General features: G+C 47.6%; 1 protein-coding gene across 2 annotated transcripts in view; it reads right to left on the minus strand.

The window, feature by feature from the left end:
• Positions 1–6,526: 6,526 nt before the first annotated feature.
• The window catches only part of BICD2 (BICD cargo adaptor 2), a 54,353-nt gene continuing 46,362 nt past the window's right edge, over positions 6,527–14,517 (minus strand). Inside the window, exons 5-8 of one of the 2 annotated variants that reach the window (XM_012747161.2) lie at positions 13,461–14,504; positions 12,833–12,984; positions 10,445–10,655; positions 6,527–8,627 (exon numbers count right to left, since the gene is read on the minus strand). In XM_012747161.2, coding sequence (XP_012602615.1) covers positions 8,622–8,627; positions 10,445–10,655; positions 12,833–12,984; positions 13,461–14,504 — 1,413 coding nt within the window. In that variant the 3' untranslated portion in view covers positions 6,527–8,621. Of the gene's footprint in view, positions 10,656–12,832; positions 12,985–13,460; positions 14,505–14,517 lie in introns of both variants that reach the window. The other variant, XM_012747160.3, reaches the window with a different exon arrangement.

Consider the following 14,517-nt stretch of genomic DNA (forward strand, 5'->3'; position numbering starts at 1 on the left):
TGGCACCTGTACCCTGGACAACCCTGGGCAATATCAGGAAGGAGCCTAGAAATACATAAAGCAGGTCTCCAGAAAGTACTGGTGGACCATGCCTAGCAGCCTCTGAAAATGCTTTAATTTTTTTCTTTTTTTTTTTGAGACAGAGTCTCACTCTGTTGCCCAGGCTAGAATGCCATGGTGTCAGTCTAGCTCACAGCAACCTCAAAATGGGTTCAAGCGATCCTCCTGCCTCAGCCTCCCGAATAGCTGGGACTACAGGCATGCACCACCATGCCCGGCTAATATTTTCTATATATTTTTGGTTGGCCAATTAATTTCTATTTTTAGTAGAGACGGGGGTCTCGCTCTTGCTCAGGCTGGTTTCAAACTACTGACCTTGAGCGATCTACCCGCCTTGGCTTCCCAGAGTGCTAGGATTACAGGCGTGAGCCACCATGCCTGGACTAATTTCTTTTAAACATAGGAAAAAAATAAATGTAATACTAAATACATAATAATGAATCAGCCCACATTATGTTCATCTTTACATCAGCATAGTCTTAAAATTTATTTTTTTGTATGTAGAAAGGGGTCTACGAAGGCAAAAGTGCCTCAGGTTGCAAATGACATAATGAGGCCCCAGGACAAGGACATAGAATAGGATCTGGATGCCAGGTAATGATGTTGGCATTAGGGCACTAGAGTTCTGCACACCTGACTCTCACTTCTTTGGCTTCACGGGCTCTTACCTTTCTTGCTCTTTTTTTGGGTGTTTGGCAAGCCCTTGAAGAGGTCAGCTGGAAAGGGATATCAGAGAATGATGTTTGTCTCTAAAGTACACCAAAACTTATTTTTATTGAGATTAATTCACATACTCCTTTAAACAATTTAGTGGGTTTTATTAATAGTATATTCACAAGGTTGTGCAACCATTACCACTGTCAATTCTAAAATATTTTCATCACCCCAAAAGAAACCTGTGACCATTACCCAACACTCTTCACATCCCTTCCTCCAGCCTCTGGAAACTAATAATCTATGTTGTCCTTGTGAATCTATTTTGGATATTTCATAAAATGAAATCATATAATGTGGCCTTTTATGACTGGCTTTTTTTTCACTGAGCATGTTTGCAAGGTTCATCCATGCTGCATCATATTTCTGTACTTCATTCCTTTTTATTGAGATAAAACAGACAACATATTAATAAAATTCACCATTTTATTTTTTTTATTTTATTTATTTATTTATTTATTTTTTTAATGACGTTCTGACTCATGTAAAAATTCACCATTTTAAACCACCAACCATGACTGAGAATTCCTGTTGTTCCACATCCTTGAAAGAAATTGGTAGTGTTAGTGTTCTGAAGTTTTGCCAATTTCATAGGTGTGTAGGTGAGTAATGGCATCTCACTGATTTAATTTACAAATCCCTGATGACATGATGTTGAGCATCTTCCAAATAATTATTTGCCATCTGTATATTTTCTTCGGTGAGGTGTCTTTTCAGGTCCTTTGCCATTTTTAAAATCAGGTTATTAGTTTTCCTATTTTAGTTAAGAGTTCTTTGTATATTTTGAATAATAATCCTTTATCAGACATGGCTTTAGCAAATATTTTCTCCCAGTCTGTGTCTGTCTTCTTGTTTTCTTGAGGTCTTCTGCAGAGAAGAAGTTTTCAATTTTAATGAAGTGCAGCTTATCAATTATTTCTTTCAAGGACTGTGCCTTTGGTGTTTTATTTAAAAAGTCATTGCCATTCCCTAGGTTATCTAGATTTTCTCCTCTATTATCTTCTATGAGTTGTACAGTTTTGAGTTTTACATTTAGGTCTGTAATCCATTTTGAGTAAATTTCTCTGAAGAGTTTAAGATCTTGTCTAAATTCACATTTCTGCAAGTGAAAGTCCAGTCGTTCCAGTACCATTCATTGGAAAAAAATGGTCTTTTCTCCATGGTATTGCTTTTGCTCCTTGTCAAAGATCAATTAACTATAATCATGTGTATCTATTTCTGGTCTCTCTATTCTATCTGTCTATTCTTCTGCCAATATCACATTGTCTTGATTACTGCAGCTTTATCGTAAATCTTGAAGTCATGCAGTTAGGCCTCTGGCCTTGTTCATCTCCTTCAATATTGAGTTGGTTATTTTCTCCATATAAATTTTAGAATCAGTTTGTCAGTATCTATAAAATAACTTGCTGTGATTTTGATTGGAATTACACTGAATCTATAAATCAAGTCAACAGAACTGACATTTGACAACATTGAGTTTTCTTATCCACGAACATGGAGTATATCTGCATTTATTTAGTTCTTTGATTTCTTGCATCAATTTTAGTAGTTTTCCTCATATAGATCTTGTATATATTTTGTTAGATTTATACTGAGTATTTCATTTTTGAGGATTCTAATGTAAACTGTACTGTTTTTAATTTCAAACTCCACTTATTCATTGCCACTATATAAAAAAACAATTAACTTTTATATATTAATCTTATATTTTACAATCTTGCTATAATTGCTTACTAGTTCCAGGAGTTTCCTTATTGATTCTTTCAGATTTTCTACATAGACAATTATGTCATCTGCAAGGACAGTTTTATTTCTTCCTTCCCAATGTGTATACCTGTCATTTCTTCCTTTCCTTCCCTTTCCCTTTCTTTCTTTCCTTCCTGCCCTCCCTCCCTCCCTTCCCCCCCCCTTCTCTTTTTTCCTTACTGCACTAGCTACAACTTCCAGGACAATATTGAAAAGGAGTGGCGAGAGGGGACATCCTTGCTTTGTTCCTGATCTTAGCAGGAAAACTTCAGGCCCCTCATTGCTAGTTATGATGACTTGTTTTTTGTAGATGTTCTCTATGAAACGGAGGAAGCTCCCCCTCTATTTCTATTATAGTTTGCTGAGAGTTTTACTTTTTAATCATGAATGGGTGTTGGATTTTGTCAAGTGCTTTTCCTGTATCTATTGATATGATCAGGTGATTTTTCTTCTTTAGCCTGTTTATGCACTGGATTACATGAACTGATTTTCCAATAGTGAACTAGTCTTGCATAATTGAGATAAATTCCCCTTAGTCATACTATACAATTCTTTTTAAAACATTTTTGGATTTGTTAATATTTTGTTGAGGATTTTTGCCTCTTTGTTCATGAGAGACACTGGTTTGTCATTCTTTTCTCATAATGTCTTTCTTTGGTTTTAACATCAGGATAATGCTGAATTCATAGAATGAGTTAGGATAGCTTCCCTCCATTTCTATGTTCTGGAAGAGATTATAGAAGCTTGCTATAATTTCTTCCTTAAATGTTTGGTATAATTCACCGGTAAACCCATCTGAGACTGCTGCTTTATGTTCTGATGGTTTTTTAAGTATTGATTTAACAAGATATACATTATTGATTTCAGGTCTCTTTTCCTTTTATGTGATACCTTCTTTGACACATTATTAGGAAGTATGTTGTTTCGTTTCCTCATATTTATGAATTTTCTACATTTCATTATTTCTAATTTTATTTCACTGTCATTGCAGAATATAATTTGTATGATGCCAATCTTTTTATATTTGAGACTTGTATCATGGTTAAACATATATTCTATCCTGGGGAATGTTACATATGCACTAAAGGATGTGTACTCTGTTATTGGCTGGAGTGTTCCATAGACATATGTTAGGTCTAGCTGGCTTATAGTACTGTTCAAGTATTCCATTTCCTTTCTGATCTTCTGTCTTGTTTGCTATCCATTACTGAAGTGAGGTATTGAAAATCCCATCTACGATTGTTGAACTGCCTATTTTTCCCTTCAATTCTGGCAGTTTTTGCTTCATGTATCTTGGAGCTCTTTTGTTTGATACATGCTTGTTTATGGCTGTTATAACTTCTTGGTGACTTGACTATTTCATCATTATTTAAGCATAAAAATAGGCAAAAATGACCTACACTGAAAGTTAGGATGTTATCCCTGGGAAGAGTGGGTTCAGTTTGCAAAAACCCAGTTAGTTAGTGGACACTTTTTTTGCACTCTTACGTATGTGTGCTACACTTCACAAAAACTTCAAAGAAAATAAATCTTGAGATTCCTTACTTGCTAATGAGATGAACACAAGGGATCCTGGGGGAAGTGGGGATGGAATTATTGATTCTTATTGTTCTCTCATCCCAGAAAGTCCATGTCCTGGATGAAGGGAGGTCTTTTCTGTGGGTGAGGCACAGTGACACTTGGCATTGCCTCTTTTAGGAAGAGAAACTCCATGTTGGGGAGACCCCTTCACCCCAGGGACTGGGTTCAAGAAGGTAGGTTCTTGGATGAATGAGGTGAACTCACAAGAGCCAGTAAGCCTGCCCACGAGAAATTTCCACTAATAACACACAGCCTTTCCCAGCTCCACTATGTGGACACAGCTGAAAGGTGAGCACATGTAGAGGCAAACCTGATATGGGACATCTGTTCGTGGGAAGGGCCTCTGTGTGGGCAGAAGGTGGCCCAGTGACTCACCAGGGCTGGCAGACAGACACCCTGTTAACGTTTGCTGATAAAGGATAAAAAACTCCCTAAAAAGCACTCTGGGGGATGGGGGGCCCTTAGGGAGCTTCACAGTTACTATTAATAGCTACACAGCTGTGCTCACGGGGTACAAATATGGCCTGTATAGTAGGATGTGCACATTTTCCTGGATGAAGATCATACTTTGATAAAAAGTTGACTTAAAATTATATTCCCCATGTCAAAGGCCCAGCTCTATGGCCTGGTGTCCACAGGCATTTGTGATGATGATGATGACAGTAAGAACCATATTAGCTACAATCACTCATTGAGTACCTTCTGTGTGCTGAGTATCAAGTGCTTGACGAAGCTTCACAGCCACCTCTGAGAGAGGAACTATTAATCTCAATTGACAGATGGGGAAGTTGAGGCTCAGAGAGGCTAAGGCAGCCAACTACCAAATGATGGTGATTTGACCATGGATCCAGCTCCCAAGCCTGTGCTGTTGCTTCAAGCTCTAGTAACCTGTAAGGGGGTGGGGGTGAATCCACTGCAGGGAGATAGAAGATGAGGAGGGAATGGAGACCATCCCCTCCACAAAGGGAAGGCTGAGCAAGGGGCTTTTCAGCATGGATTGTCCCCTCCTGCAGGCTGCTGGGACCCTACCCACTTGGGAAGCTGTCACTCCACTCCTGAAACTAAAAAAACAGGCTGGGTGCGGTGGCTCACGCCTGTAATCCTAGCACTCTGGGAGGCCAAGGTGGGCGGATTGCTCGAGGTCAGGAGTTTGAAACCAGCCTGAGCAAGAGCGAGACCCTGTCTCTACTATAAATAGAAAGAAATTAATTGGCCAACTAATATATATAGAAAAAATTAGCTAGGCACAGTGGCGCATGCCTGTAGTCCCAGCTACTTGGGAGGCTAAGGCAGGAGGATCGCTTGAGCCCAGGAGTTTGAGGTTGCTGTGAGCTAGGCTGATGCCACGGCACTCACTCTAGCCTGGGCAACAAAGTGAGACTCTTGTCTCAAAAAAAAAAAAAAAAAAAATTTAAAATTAAAAAACATATTCAAGGACCTAGGAGGGGTACTGTGGGAGGGCAGACTCAGGGTCTGGATGTTTGTATGAATCAAACACACCAACGGGCAGAAGTGACCAGTTTACACACATGCGTGGGAGCAGAAGGCACAGGCAGTGTCCTGGAAAGGGGCCTGCCTTGCAGGGTCCTGCCACCTTATGCCTCCCTCCTCCTCAGGGGTCATCATTCAGATCAGTTGAGGGCTCTTTTTCAACCTTTCCTAGGGGTCTGTTGGGACAACAGCCTCTTTTACTCCACTGGAAAGAAAGGTTCAGACTGAAAACGGGTCATGGCAGCCACTACTAGATGGAAGGGATCATAGAAGGGAGGAAGCATCGTGGCAACGGTGAGGCCAGGACGGGGGTGTGGCAATGACATTACTGGCAAGAGTGGGGATCCTGGGTAAGTGGCAGGGCAGTGAGACCTTGGCCTGAGATGGTCTTCCAGAGGGAAATGCTAGACAAGTGAAGCCACACAGGCCTGACTGAGGCTGTCAGATGAGGAGGTGGCAGGAGCATGCCCCAGCACTTCCTGTCCCCAATCATTCAAATGTGCCCAGTATATCTTTGCACATATCCTACAGATAAATACAGTTTTGTGTTGAAAAACAGATAACCCCTGTTGTCTGAATCTATTCATTCCTGGGTTCAGAGAGCAAGAGTTTGGACAGCAAAGGATTCTACATTATCTAAATCCCTGCTTCCTAGCCAGGATAGTGTGGGCTATTCCTAGTTTTGGCCTACATAAACATAATGTGTTCTTACCACCACGCTGCTGGGTATTCACATGTGATGCTGTGGGGGACCCTGAGGGTGCATCCCACACAACCCCTCTCTGTGCTCCTGAGGACAGACCTCAGCTGCTTCCAGCTCACACACCACAGTTACCTGATAGGCTGGCTCTGTTGTTTGAGTCACCAGAATTACTATGCATTGCTGGAACCGCAGTCATCTGGAACAGGGAGTCAAGCAAGTACACGGAACAAGTGTGTGCTTTGTCTTTTTATTATTCTTTATTTATTGGTCCTACCAATGGGACCCTTTACCCAGGCCCACTGTTCCTATGCGCACTGGCTTTGTAGACATTCACATCATGTCTGCTCCCCAAGAGTCTCGATTAATTTTTCCTTCCTATTTCTTTTCCATGCTCTGCCTCATTTTCTCAGAAATTGAAGGCATTTGCTTATTATTATTTGTTTGTTTGGGTCTGTGTAAAGGTTCCCTGGCAAGAAAACATGCATATGACTTTAAAATAAAGACCAACATTTGGACACTAAGGTAATGCACAGAAAAAATACAGTACTCAGACATCATTGCAAATAAATACCCCATACAGGTGCAGTTATCTCAAATGTAACAATATTTCTTATGAATCAACACTGTAACAGAAGGTAAAAATAGGAATCCCTACAACTAGGAATAAGAAATGCTTATTCCAGGAAACAGAATTTTTTATTCTTGTTATGTATATTATTATAATTTGTCCTTTTTTTATTGAAGGAGGGGGACAGTTTTTCTTCCTCCAGGAGTACCAATTTGACCACTCATATATATAAATCTCACTCAGCAAACAGAACAGGATGTAGACCTGGTTTGCTAAGGAGCTTTAATGAATTCTGTTTCCTGAAATTAACAGTGATTAGTTACACCAAGCAAGAGAGGATATAATGTCTCGCTTTCACATTTGCAAAGAATACTATGGCTAACCCTCATGCCCCACTGCGCATGCCGACAGAGCGCCGGCCCTCCTGACACCTTCGGCTCTTCACAAACGTGGCGTTCATACAGCTTGCTCAGCTTGTCCCAGAAAGTCCATTTGGTTCCCAGAGCACACTCATGGTTTTGTGTTTGCTTTCATTTTCTAAGCCCCTGAATTTGCTAGTAAAGAATCACTGACTAACAGAATTTTGCACAATGACTGTTTTCTTTCCCACAATGAAGATGCCCAGGTTCAGGTGTGAGCATGCACCTGCCCCCACCTGCTGGTCCACACTGGCCTTCAGCATGCCCAACAGCTCTTCCCTGCCTGCTTTGGAGAATGAGCTACACTGGGACACCTCCCTTAACTGATGAAGGCACTACTGGCAATGATTACTAACAAAAGGCGTTGAAAGAGAACACCCTAAAAATCGACAACTGTAGAATTTCCTAAGTGTACCACAATTTGGCACAACAACCAGAATAACAAAACAATTCCAATTTGGAATTTTACTGGTACAGTTGTATAAAATTCTGTTAATCAGTCATGCTTCACAATGTCCTAAAACCCAGAAAATTCTGGAATTTGTAGGTAATACTACTCATTCAATAATTTATCTTTTTTTTCAAGTGCCTATTACTGTTTTAACCAGAGCAAAGGTCAAGTTTTCTTCTTGTTACATTGAACTATTCCTAAGAATAATAATAATACAATATGAAAAACCCCAGAATTGGAATACCCTGGATTTCTTAATGAACATGGCATTTAAAATCTGTAATTTCAAACATGAACCATAATGCCGTATAATCTAAAAAGCTGCTGAACCACAGCGTGGATACACTTAGCCAAGCTCCTCGCCGGGCGAAGCCCTCATCTCCACAGTCTAGAGCTGCAGCCTACGGAGCACACAGCTCTGCCTGGTGCTGACGCCAGACCACCACAGGGGAGCTGAGGCAGACAGCTACAGGACCATAAGGACAGACCACGGCATCTGAGACGGTCTCTACGCGAGGAATTAAAGAAGCAAATATAATATCAAAATATCAAAAGTGCACAGGTCGATCGGATAAAAAAGGAACACGTGTAATGAGGAGCCCCTGTGGTGGGCGTATCCAGTGGGCTCCTGGAGAACCTGGCAGGGTCTTCGGCCCATACAGAGGCCTTTCCATGCAGCAGCGCGCGGCATGCTCTATATAAAAGCTTTTCTCCTCCCATTAAAAACGTGGGGAATACTATTTTGAAAAGAATTGCAGTGGTATATCCAAAAATGTTTCTAAGTGGACTTTTAAGTTGCCCTTCCTTCCTCCACATGGGCCATGGGAGGGAAGGTGAGGGAGCTGCGGTGTGACAGGGCCGGGGGGCCGAGTCCTCCCGGCAGCTACTCTACAGCTGAAAATGGGAGAAAACAAGACAGCATTAGAAACAGGTCACCCGTCCCTTCCTGTTCGTCTTACAACTAAAGCTCTCCACGTGCTGGGAGGGCATGAGCACGTTAGTTGGCAGAAGAGAAGACCTGTGTGTGTTAGGGGGCTCTTAGTGCCCACAAAGCCCCTTAGGAGTATGGAGAGAAGCTGCGTGCCAGGCTCTCAAGGAGAAGGTGAAGCGGAGTGCAGGGCAGGCATGCAGGCGGCCAACCCACCACAAGACCTGCAGAGGCCGGGGAATCCAAGCTCAGGACAGACGCGCAGGAGAGACACGCAGGCCCGTCCTGGAGTCTGGAGGGGACCAAGACACACTGAGCACCAAGGGGAAGAGTGGGCGAGGGCAGACAGCTGTGGCAGAGGGCAACATGGTCTCTTGCCAGATAACGGGAATCCGCTTTCCATACAAGAGACGAGGCAAGCAGCTGGTATGAGAAGAGATTGCAGTTTCAGGTCCGGATCTCCCCATAGGGTGACTGGAAAGAAATACTGAGAAAAGTTCTGCTTCAGAATGTGGGAACACAGATGGCCTAATGCCAAAGCTCTGGTGTGGATGGAGCCTCTGCCAATGGGAGAGCCTTACAGCTGCCCTTCCCCTTTCTCTGTCACCACCCCCCAAAATTGCACTAAATAAAGAGAACCAAACACCTCCTACCTGTGAATCCTGGGAACTGGCCCTGGGTACATGCAAAGCTTTCCCAGCACCAGGCTGGGCTCTGGTTATGACTCTGAGTGTCCCTCAATTCAGCTGAGCCTGCTGCAGCTCAGACTCCAGGCTGGGGTTTCCAAAGCCCTGCTTCTTCAGGTCTGAAGCGCCCTGGACGAAGGCCTGATTATGGGTTACCGAGATCACCCCAAGTACAAAAGGACGGGCTGTGTGCTGAGGATCAAGGTCTGACCAGGCACTTGGAAAGCTTTTCTCGTTAAAAAAGAAAACCTAGGCCTTGGGCCCTGGCAATTTGTCACCTCAAAGGCCTCTAGACAAGCATGCAGATCTCAGAAATGAGAAACTCAGCTCTGGGCTCCTAGGTCACAGTCAGCTGTGTCTATGACAAGCATGTCTGGCCAGCAGAATACAGGGGCTCAGGGCTGCTTCTCTCTGGGTTTGGGGAAATAAATTCTGCACCTTTGTCCTGAATGTGATTTGCAGTGAGATGTGCACAAACTACGATGTAATTCTTTCCATAAAACTATGCCAAATGCAGAGCCGTCCTCTGAGGCCAAACCTTTGATATAGGCTGGAACCTCCTAAAACTGCTTCCTGGTGCTGACATTAGACACATTCAAGAAACATGCAAGTTTGAACTCAGGTTCTGCCCCTTTCGGGTGCCAAGGGAACAGGATCAGTTTCCCTTGGGTTTTCCCAAGGGTGCCTAGGGCCCCTGGAAGACACTTTCACATGTCTGTCTTCTACAAGCAGGACAAGCACGTGCAGCTCCATCCCTACCTCAGACCACCGCCCCCAAGAGAGTAGCTGAAGATGGGGTGCTCCTTAGGAGGCTTTGAGGAGTGAGAAGCGACACAAAACTCACAGGAGTGTCCTGGTGATTCACGCGCCCCACGCCGCCTCGACTAGAATCCTGCCCTCTGTGCATTAGTCACGTTAAGACCGACCTAGCGCCGCCGCCCGCTGCTGCTGGGTTAGTTGAGGTGAAGCGGGCGTTAGCTGCAGCATGTGGTGCCCCGCAGCCCCTAGTCACAGTAAATGCTGTGCTTCTCGCTGCAGAACACCTGGTTGACAGAGCCCTCAGCTCTGTCACTGGCGCAGGCGCATGTGTGACTTACGCTCGGGGTGGCCGGCTTGGCCTTGGGGGCAGCTTTGGCACGGCCACGCCGGGTCTGCTCGTGGTCCAGCTCGAGCAGCTCCAGCCGCTGGGTCAGTGCTAGCTTCTGCTGGATGGCCATGCGCAGCAGCGAGTTCAGTGTCTTCTTCTCATCCTCAGCGGCTGCCAGCTGCCGCTGCATCTCGTCCAACTGTGTGATGTACTCGTCACACCTGTGAGGATCGAAAGCGCAGCTGAAGGGCAGGCAGAGCTAGGCGGGGAAGGCAAGCCTGGGCTGGGCAGCCCTCTGATAGCCCCACACGAGAGCCACTCCTCAGTGTGGCCCCTGGGCTGAAGGGGCAGGCTGAGGGAGACCTGTGCTGGTTTTTAGAGCAAAGGCTTTGTTCAGATAAGCCCCTGACAAGGGTCAGAGGCAGCTCAGGCCAAGGCAGGGAAGCCCTATGAGGCTGGTTTGAGTTTTGTGTTATCGGGGAGGGGGCTGCTTTGCTCGTTTGGCTGGATGTGGTTCCTATAAAGAGGTTATGTCCCTAAATGATTCAGCTTTCTCAAGGGGAGTGGTCTTTCCACTTCAAGGCCTTGAGGTGGCTGAGGGCAGAGATACCAAAACATCACTGGCTTCTAGGGTATAGACATAAATCCGAGCAGGACCAGGCTTGTTCCCAAGGTCAGTGATTAGTCAGTCTGTGCCGAGCAACCAACCAGACCCAGGGAATGGTGCATGTGGAGGCCCAAAACAGCCCCATCCTGAAACCTAGGCCTCTGCTTAACTTGGACACGTCTTCTGGGGGAGGGTTTGGTCTGTCCTTGGGCATGCCTCTCCCACCTGTCCCATCCAGGGGCTGAGTAGGGCCTGGCAGAGATGCTGAGACACTGAGTGGGTTAAACCTTGGGGCTCCGGAGGTGGTAGGGGCCATGTAGGTGCTGAGCACAGCTCCAGCTGCCCATACTGTGCCCTGGCCTGCTGCGCCCACCTGCCAGCAGTTGGCCCTTCAACAGCACCCTTCCAGGGACTGTGCTGCCAACATGGACGCACAGGGATGAACACTGAGCTATGATCCTCGCAGGTTTGAAATCTTGGTTCCATCTGAATTAAAGCAACTTTACAAAGCTAGGGTTTACATGCCAGATGTTGAGAAAATGTGGAATCTTTTCCCAAGCTCTAGGAAGAGAGATAGCTTCCAGAGAAATTCTGGAACTCTTCCTTGTCTGTGTGCCCTGCCCTGGGAGGGCCTCCCACCAGGGAATAGAGAAACTGGGAGTGCCCGGGACCAGGCTTGAGAGAACCAGGCCCTGTAGTTAGTTCCCATCTTGTCCACCTTGGAGCCTCAGCTTTCTCACCCATTAAAAGTACATCTGCTGGGCTCATGGTGGGGCTTGATCTTACCCCATCCCCTCTGCACATGGGGGAGGGCCCTTCAGTGCCATCCCAACACTGGCCAGCAGGTGGCACTGCCCATCCTTGGAGGGTAAAAGGCAGGGGCACCTATTGGGGATATCTGGGGAGACACTGGAACCAGGACCTATCCCATGGAGGCCTCTGAACATGGAGGAAGCCTCACTTCCCAGCCTCGGGGTCTGACTTCCCCACCCCGGGAGGGGTGTGTACACACAGAGGCCACCCCCAGCCCAACCCAAAGCCTATCACTAAGAGCCCCTCCAAGAAAGCAAGCTGGTTCTTTCCTAGCCCTGAGGCCTCCTTCTCGTCCTCCCCTGACTGGCAGGGTGGAGGATGAGAGTCAAGTGCCAGGTGGTCACGATGACACAGAGGTACAGAGCAGCACAAGGAGGTGGGACCTCAAGAGGGGACCCTGGCTGTGACCTGTTCACATCAAGAAGGGAACGTTTCTTCTGAATCTACAAACCTAACTGCACACTCTTGTTTTATGGTCAAGTTCTTGGAGAGCAAACTCAGAGAATAGGCCAGAGCTTGTTTGTCACCTGTCAGCCCCAAGTCAGCCCCTACAACTATAGGATCCTAGGGGAAGGGAGGTTAGGCACCCCCACTTACCCTCTACAGCTTTACACTTCCGGCCTCTCCGCTCCAGAAGCCTCTCTCCTCAGCCCTTCTGCCTCTCAGCCTCCTTATACATAAAGTGGACAAAACTGGGCCTGCTGGAGCTTCATTAACAGCGAAATGGAAATGGCCCCATAGGACTAGCTCCTGGGGGCCTATGCCCTCTTTCTACCCTGGTCACATGCGGGCGCCTGTCAGGCATGCTCCATGCTCAGGCACCTGCTCACCTGACTGTGGGGAAGCAGGGGTACAGCTCCCAGTAATGCTGGACACAGGCGCGGACCTGGCAGGTCTGTAGGCCTCAGAGCGAGGCTGCGAGGGGCTGCAGGTGCTGGGGCCATGCGGGAGGGGAAGGGCTGAGGGCAGCATGGTTACCTTGTGGCGAACATGGCACGCAGCGAGGAAAAGGTGGCTGCGTCCTCCTTGAGGGCCTTGAGCTCATTGCGCAGCTTCATCATGGTCTCGGTCACCATGGCCTTCTCATTCTCATACTTGCTCTTTAGGTTGGCGAGGGCCACCTCAGCTGTCTGGGGGATAGACATGTGCATAACGGACAGGTGAAAGGGGTGGAATTAGCCTAGAGACCCTCTGATGGATGGTGAGGACCTTAGGTCTGATGAGGTGCCGCTACCCACAAAGAAAACTCCCTAAGAGAACCCTCCCTCCGACACAGCCTGAGGACAGACTCTGGCAGCTGTGCTGTGGGGGTCAGCCTGCCTCAGTGAGTCCCACTCTCTGATCCCAATTGGCAGAGAAGGATTGCGTGCCCCAAACCTGTCTGCGACTCTCTCTACACATCACTCTCCTCGCTCTGCCCTCCTGGCTGAGGGTCCTGGGCAGGAGAAGGGCAGACGCCCAGCCTGACATAGGACCAGCTCTGCCTCGTGATGACACAGGCCTGGGGAGCCCTGCGGTGGGTGGAAGATGGAGCCAAGAGTGGGAAACACCCTGTTGGCCAGCTGTGGCCAGCTGGTAGCTCCCCACTCCCAGTTGCCTGCCTCACCTGTTTGTTGGCCTTGAGCACAGTGCGCAGGGTGGTGATCTGTTCCCGCTTGGTGCTGAGCAGTGATTTCAGCTTAAGGATCTCCTCCATGAGCGCCTCCTTGTCCTTGTCCACCGCGGGGCCCAGCTCCTGTGAGGTGATGCGCTGCCGAGACAGCTCTGTTGTGCGGTCGACAGCTGCCTGCAGGTGCTTGATCTGGTCCCGGATGATAGCGATCAGGTTGTAGATGTTCATGGGCTCCCGACGTGGATCACTCATGGGTGATGGCAATGAAGAGCTAGGCAAGGGGCTGCTGTCCCCGGCCCCGCCATCTGCTCGGCCAGTCTCTGCAGCCAGCAGCCCCTTGGGCAAGAGGACAGGCGAACGGCGCCCACGGCCTTCAGGGCTGGTGAGGCCCCCAGGACTAGTGCGGCCAGCCCCACCCTGGCCCTCACGGTAGTAGTCCAGCATGACGCGGTTGGGTGTCTCGTTGTTGCACATGCACACGTGGTGGTAGAGGTTGGCCAGCTCCTCGCTGAAGGTCACCAGCTCATCCTGGGCCACGCTCAGGCTGCCCTGTGTCTCACCGGCGACGTCGCTCACCTTCTTCAGCTCTTTCTCCAGCCGGGCCAGCAGCTCCCGGTCTTGGCGGCTGGCCTTCTCCAGCAGGGAGACCTTTTCAGTGAGCGCCTGGCCCTCAGCCTCATAGCGGCCCTTCTCCTCTGCATGCAGGGCCTCGTGGGCCTCGTGAGTGCTGCGTAGCGCCTTGAGCTGCTCCCGGAGCTCACCAGCTTCAGCCACAGCCACATGATACTTGCAGGCTAGGATCTCAGGCCCATTGATGTCCACCTCATAGTAGTCACCATCCTCATGGCTGTCACGGTCCTTCTCATTGTCCAGGGCCGTTTGCCGCTCCTTGCCGGCCTGCAGGCGCCGCAGGGCACTTACGTTCTCTGTGAGGCGGCTCACCTTCTCATGCTGCTCTGATAGGGAGGCCCGTGCATGTTCCAGCTGCTTCTGTGTGTCCTGAAGCGTCGCCAGCAGGCCGGTCTTCTCCCGCTCCATCTGCAAAGGACAG

This window comes from Microcebus murinus, chromosome 12 (genome assembly GCF_040939455.1).
Source record: "Microcebus murinus isolate Inina chromosome 12, M.murinus_Inina_mat1.0, whole genome shotgun sequence".
NCBI classification, from domain to species: Eukaryota; Metazoa; Chordata; class Mammalia; order Primates; family Cheirogaleidae; genus Microcebus; species Microcebus murinus.